At 47.8% G+C, this 6,596-nt stretch overlaps 1 protein-coding gene across 1 annotated transcript in view; it reads right to left on the bottom strand.

Moving 5' to 3' along the window:
* The window catches only part of LOC104984988 (leucine-rich repeat extensin-like protein 5), a 145,702-nt gene extending 139,422 nt beyond the window's left edge, over positions 1 to 6,280 (bottom strand). Inside the window, 3 exon segments of the mRNA XM_010834977.1 lie at positions 1,903 to 2,002; positions 4,238 to 4,331; positions 6,270 to 6,280. Of these exon segments, the coding sequence (XP_010833279.1) occupies positions 1,903 to 2,002; positions 4,238 to 4,331; positions 6,270 to 6,280 (205 nt within the window).
* Positions 6,281 to 6,596: the final 316 nt, after the last annotated feature.

The following is a 6,596-nucleotide window of genomic DNA, read 5'->3' as shown; positions in this document are numbered from 1 at the left end:
ACATGTTATTGCTGCTGCTAAGTCGCATCAGTCATGTCCGACTCTGTGCGACCCCAGAGACAGCAGCCCACCAGGGTCCCCCATCCCTGGGATTCTCCAGGCAAGAACACTGGAGTGGGTTGCCATTTCCTTCTCCAATGCATGAAAGTGAAAAGTGAAAAGTAAAAGTGAAGTCGCTCAGTCGTGTCCGACTCTAGCGACCCCATGGACTGCAGCCTACCAGGCTCCTCCATCCATGGGATTTTCTAGGCAAAAGTACTGGAGTGGGGGTGCCATTGCCTTCTCCGAATAACACTATATGTGGGATCTATTGTAAAAAAAAAAATGAAACAAATGTACTTATTTACAAGACAGAAATAGACCTACAGACACAGAAAACAAACTTATGGTTAACAAAAGGAAAAGGTGGTGGTGGAGTGATACATTAGGAGTTTGAATTAACATATACACTCCTATCTATAAAATAGATAATCATTAAGGACCTACAGTATAGTACAGGGAATTCTAGTTAATATTTTACAATAACTTATAAGGGAAAAGAATCTAAATATACATGTATATCCATGTGTGCTAAGTTGCTTCAGTTGTGTCTGACTCTTTGCGACTCTATGGACTGTCGCAGCCACACTCCTCTGGCCATGGGATTCTCCAGGCAAGAGTACTGGAGTTGGTTGCCATGCCCTCCTCCAGGGGAATCAAACCCCCATCTCTTATGTCTCCAGCATAAACAGGTGGGTTCTTTAACACTAGTGCCACCTGGGAAGCCCCATATGTGTGTGTGTGTGTGTGTGTGTAACTGATTCACTTTGCTGTACACTTGAAACTAATAAAACGTTGTAAATCAGCTATCAGTTCAGTCGCTCAGTCGTGTCTGACTCCTTGCGACCCCATGGACTGCAGCACGCCATGCCTTCCTGTCCATCAGCAACTCTCATGTCCATCGAGCCAGTGATGCCATTCAACCATCTCATCCTCTGTCATCCCCTTCTCCTCCTGCTTTCAATCTTTCTCAACTATGCTGCTACTGCTAAGTCACTTCAGTCGTGTCCGACTCTGTGCGACCCCATAGATGGCAGCCCACCAGGCTCTGCCATCCCTGGGATTCTCCAGGCAAGAAGACTGGAGTGGGTTGCCATTTCCTTCTCCAACGCATGAAAGCGAAAAGTGAAAGTGAAGTCGCTCAGTCGTGTCCGACTCTTTGCGACCCCATGGACTGCAGCCCATACATCAATAAAAAAAATGTTGGCTTACAATGGCTTCCTGGACTATGGCATCTCACCCATCAATTAACAGTAGATATTTTATCAGTGACACAAGCACAGTTTGTTGAACTTTTCCTGCTGATAGTCCTCTTTCTTAAAATATCCTTCACGTCCATAGCTGTTCTCCTTTATCCTGGAGAGAAGGTGATGAAGCTGGCGGGGTGTACAGTGAAGGTCAGGGGTTGTCACTGTGCCTTGGCTGGTGTGGAGGGAATGGCCCACTTCACCTTCACACCCTCCCCCAGTGTTGTGCCGTGAGATCCTGCCCATTCTAACCATCAATGACTTGTCCTCAACCACAAGCCAAGAAGATGCAGAATCAACTATGATATAGTCATAACCACGGTTCTGTGCTAGTTGGTGTGTTCCATGCTTCAGATCCATTTTTATTTTCATTCTCCACTGCAGCCTTGCAAGGTGGGTAAGTAGTATTATCTTCATTGAGGAGGTGTAGAAAAGGAGGCTTGGGGATGTTAAAGAACTCCCCCAGAGTCATACAAGAGGCAGCAGAGGCAGGATCGGAAGCCAAGCCCTTGTGGCTTCGATGTCCATGATTTGTTCTATGATCTTAAACCAGCCGATTTGAAAAGCTCATTCTTTGTGCCTTGGCGGAGACTGGGTGATGGCACCATCTGTTTACCATGTCGCCTCTCTTCAAGGACAACCTGCTCTCCTCCAGTCTCCTCTACAAACAGTGTCCCAGGGAAGGTCCAGACTGTCACCACTGGCTGGGCTAGAACCTGGACAAATAGACCCAATCAGAACAAGAGGCAGGTCTGACAGGTGAGTCTTGAGCGATGGAGGTAGAGACACTGCAGAAATGCCGTGCTGGAAGCACCTGGCTGTGCTTTACCTGAGACAGGCTTCTTTTGTTCTGTTTCACGGCAGAGGAACAAGTTTTGGGTTATTTTAGCCGAGGAGGGGACTGGAAGAGCTGAGGGTGGCTGCAAAGGGGATTAAGAAAGTTAAAGGTTAGATTCAGGTGGGGCTGGATTGTGGAATTCAAGAGGCTAACAAGCTGAGGTCAGGAAAGGTTGTCCTGTCATTTTTTGCTCAAATTACTGTGATGTTATTGTCGTTGTGTATGTGTGTGTGTGCGAGTGAGTGCTCAGTTGTGTCCGACTCTTTGTGACCTCATGGACTGCAGGCCATCAGTCTCATCTGGTAAATTGTCCATGCAATTTACCAGGCAAGAATACTGGAAAGTGAAAGTGAAAGTGACTCTGGCATGTCCAACTCTTTGCAACCCCATGGACTATACAGTCTATGGAATTCTCCAGGCCAGAATACTGGAGTGGGTAGTCTTTCCCTTCTCCAGGGGGTCTTCCCAACCCAGGGATTGAACCCAGGTCTCCCACATTACAGGTGGATTCTTTACCAGCTGAGCCACAATAGCTATTTCCTTCTCAAGGGGATGGTCCAGACCCAGGGATTGGACCCACATCTCTTCTGTCTCCTGCATTGGCAGATGGGTTCATTACCAGCTGAACCACTGGGAAAGTCCCTGTTGTTGTGTATATGAGTGTTAAAAAAATCAGTGTGAAGTTACCAGTGTTAATATTGATAATAAAAGTTAATGTTTGTGAGGCTGTTATGGTCCAGGCTCATTTTTTTATTATTAATATCAATTTAACACCCTCAGAAAAGTTATTAGGCTCAACCTCCCCTGTCATAGCTGTCACAATAGCTCCTCTGGTTATAAATTAAGCTTTCAGAAGTGGAGCACCAACAAGACCCTGACTGTAAACAGTGCCAAATACTGTGTGATCATTGCCTTGGCCAAGAAAACGAATATCAGTGAGACCATGTCTCAGCCACGGGCTTCAGGCAGAATTACTGTTAATGATCTGAATTATATACTTAGGTTGGAAATAAATAATTTTACTCAAAACCTCATCCTGGGGACTGTGAAGAGCATCCTTCACTTTATTTAGGATGTGTTGACAACCTGATAAAGGACTCAGGCACCTGCCGTATTTCCTATGTGATGCTGACCCATACCCATCCATCAGATGTTTTCTTGGTCTGGTGGCAGGGGGCTGATGATTCCACAAAAGCCTATGAGAGTATGCTGGTCTGAGGACCTGTGTTCTCTTCTTCAGCCAGGCCACTGTCCCCAGAACATCTGCCAATGTGAAGTCTGGTGGCCTCAGGCTAGCACTGTCAGCCAAAGATAAGGGGTGATATACTTCTTCTGGGATATCCTTGACTATTGTTGCTGTTGTTGTTCAGTTGCTCAGTTGTGTCTGACTCTCTGCAACCCCGTGGACTGTAGCCCTCCAAGCTTCTCCGTCCACGGGACTCCCTAGGCAAGAATACTGGAGTGGATTGCCATTTCCTTCTCCAGGGAATCTTTCCAATCCAGGGGTTGGAAATCTCCTGCATTGGTAGGCCAATTCTTTACAGCTGAGCCATCTGGGAAACCTGATTTTATTTAAATCTAAAAATTTTAAAACACCATGGTAGAATTTCTGGGACACCAAGAATTTGAACTACCATGACAATGTCCTCCACTCCAAATAGTACAACTTGACGTTCAGATGTGACTGTGCTCAATGCAGGTCTCAGCTTGAGAGAGGAGTCCTCTGCATTTCAAAGTGTTTTTCAAGGGTTTAATTGGATATGGGCAGCCCTCCTTCCAGCTTCCCGAGTGGCGCTAGTGGTAAAGAACCTGACTGCCAATGCAGGAGACATAAGAGATGTGGGTTTGATCCCTGGGTTGGGAAAATCCCCTGGAAGAGGGCATGGCAACCCACTCCAGTATTCTTGCCTGGAGAATCCCATAGACAGAGGAGCCTGGTGGGCTACAGTCCATGGGGTCACAAAGAGTCAGACAAGACTAAAGTGGCTCAGCACGCGCGCATGCAGCCCTTCTACAGTTTTAGGATGTAGGTGATGTTGGGATTTGGGCGGTGGTATTGCCCACTCATGGGTGGTGCCTTCAAATGGGAAATGTCCTGATGTTTTTGACCTACCTTTGGCCTAAGGCACTGAACTCGAATCCTGAAGCTCCATTTTTTACCCTTAAGTTGGTTCCGATGCAGAGCCTTCTCTGTTCCTTGGGGTGCCCTGTAGCGATAAGGGGGAAAATCGGCACCTTTTTGTTAAGTATCACTGAAGCCTGACATGCTTTCTGTGTTGCTGAGCCGGGTGTGTTATCTTCTGAAGGAAGGACTGACACATCTCAGGGTCACTTCAGTACAACTCTGGCAGCCTGCTGGCAGCAGAGAGTGAGAAAAACAATCACTAATTGTGCAGCAAAGATTAGGGAGCTCTGGAACAATGAAAGGAATTGAGTGAGGATCTACTGGTTACACAGAGCTGAGTCATGCACAGTCTGGGTCTTCAGAGCGGCACATGTCAAGGTGGGATTCAATGTGCCTGGGTTTTATTAGGGAAAGTTACTGAGTGAGAGAGGGTATCAGTGGAGAGTGGGAGCCTGTGTCCTTGGCTCAGGATGGCAGTCTCTGGAAGGTTCTACAGGGCTGTTGGGCAGCACCTGTGTCTCCTGGGAACAAGGCTGCCTGGGGCATTGGCTGGAGCAGGCCCTGAGAAGTGCAGTCTCATGGAAATATGGATTTCAAACTCTAACATCTGGGGGTCTTGGTCAAAGACTTCCTACCTACATTTGGAGGTCTGCAAGGTGAGAGTTGGACTATAAAGAAAGCTGAGCACAGAAGAATTAATGCTTTTGAACTGTGGTGTTGGAGAAGACTCTGGAGAGTCCCTTGGACTGCAAGGAGATCCAACCAGTCCATCCTAAAGCAGATCAGTCCTGAGTGTTCATTGGAAGGACTGATGTTGAAGCTGAAACTCCAATATTTTTGCCACCTGATGGGAAGAGCTGACTCATTTGAAAAGACCCTGATGCTGGCAAAGACTGAAGGCAGGAGGAGAAGGGGACAACAGAGGATGAGATGGTTGGATGGCATCATTGACTCAATGGGCATGAGTTTGAGCAAGCTCCGGGAGTTGGTGATGGACAGGGAGGCCTGGCGTGTTGCAGTCCATGGGGTCGCAAGGAGTCGGACATGACTGAGCAACTGAACTGAACTGAACGGAACTGAACTGAAGGGGCCTCCCAGGGGCTGCCAGAGTCTAGTTCTTGGGGCTTCAGTTTCTTTCATTTAAAACAGAGAGTGTTTCTTCAGGAAATAGACATTTTATTCTGGAGTCTGGCTACATCGTGGAGTCCCAAAGGGGCTGCCAGAGGGAAACAGGAGGGGGCCAGGTGCCGGCAGTCTGAGGGGGCTTCCCTACCAGCCTCCGTGCATTTTCCAGGCTTCCCAGGTCCACGGACCACAGAGCCTGGTGGCCTTTGGTCCCAAGGTTATTGGTCAAGGGCATCGTCTGCAAACGAGCCCTGGCTGTTTGCAGCTTTGTCCTTCAGGAAGAGCCTTGTTGCCTCTTCTCCTCCTCCTTGGACAAGTTCAGGCACTTTTGCTCATGTTTCTCTGCCAAATTTGCAACAAGAGGGAATGGACACACCTGTGTTTGGTGAAAGTGGGGCTCCCACCTGCTGCTTCCATACCCAGCCTGCCACGAGTCTGCTATGCACCTGTCGGATGTGACTCAGGGCACTACATCCAACCTCTCTGTGCCTCAGTCCTTATTTGTCAACAGGGGAATGAGGAGCAGTTATTAACTATTAGGAGTGTTTTAAGGGTTGACTGCAATAATATAAGCAAGCTCTTAGCACAGTGTTCAGTAGATGTCAGCTATTATTAGGTTGAACTATTTAGAATTGCTATCTTTCTAAGTCAAAAGTCATTAAATTTTGGCAGTTTCATATGATTGAACCAAGAATTATCATCGGACAAAGCTTCTGGGGTTGGAAATTCCCCTACCATCTGCAGAATATGTGCTTGCCAGGCAGAGCAGCTGGCCTGGGCTGCTTCTGCCTCCTTGTTGGTGCTCAGTGCGCAATCCTCCCAAACTTGGTAACTCCAAGAGGAGGCACGTCTTCCGTGGGAACAAAAAGTTGGCTCTGTCTCACCTGTTCCTTACCTCCTCTTCATGGTGATCGGTGTTCAGACGGGTGACCTTGGACTACAGGAGGCAGCCCCAAGGTGGGTGCTCAGCATGTCAGGGGGGATGGTCAATTCTACGTCAGGGTGAACCCTTCCACTTTGGAAATCAGCCCTTGTATTAGAGTTCTCCAGAGAAGCACAATCCTAGGATCTATATGTATCTATATCTATGCTGTCCTAAGTCACTTCAGTTGTGTCCGACTCTGTGTGACCCTATGGACTGTGGTCCAGGCCCCTCTGTCCATGGGCTTCTCCAGGCAAAAATACTGAAGTGGATTGCCCTGCTCTCCTCCAGGGGATCTTC

The sequence above is a fragment of the Bison bison genome, unplaced genomic scaffold (genome assembly GCF_000754665.1).
Source record: "Bison bison bison isolate TAMUID 2011002044 unplaced genomic scaffold, Bison_UMD1.0 scf7180017864037, whole genome shotgun sequence".
NCBI lineage: Eukaryota > Metazoa > Chordata > Mammalia > Artiodactyla > Bovidae > Bison > Bison bison.
This window is presented reverse-complemented; position numbering and strand designations above follow the sequence as displayed.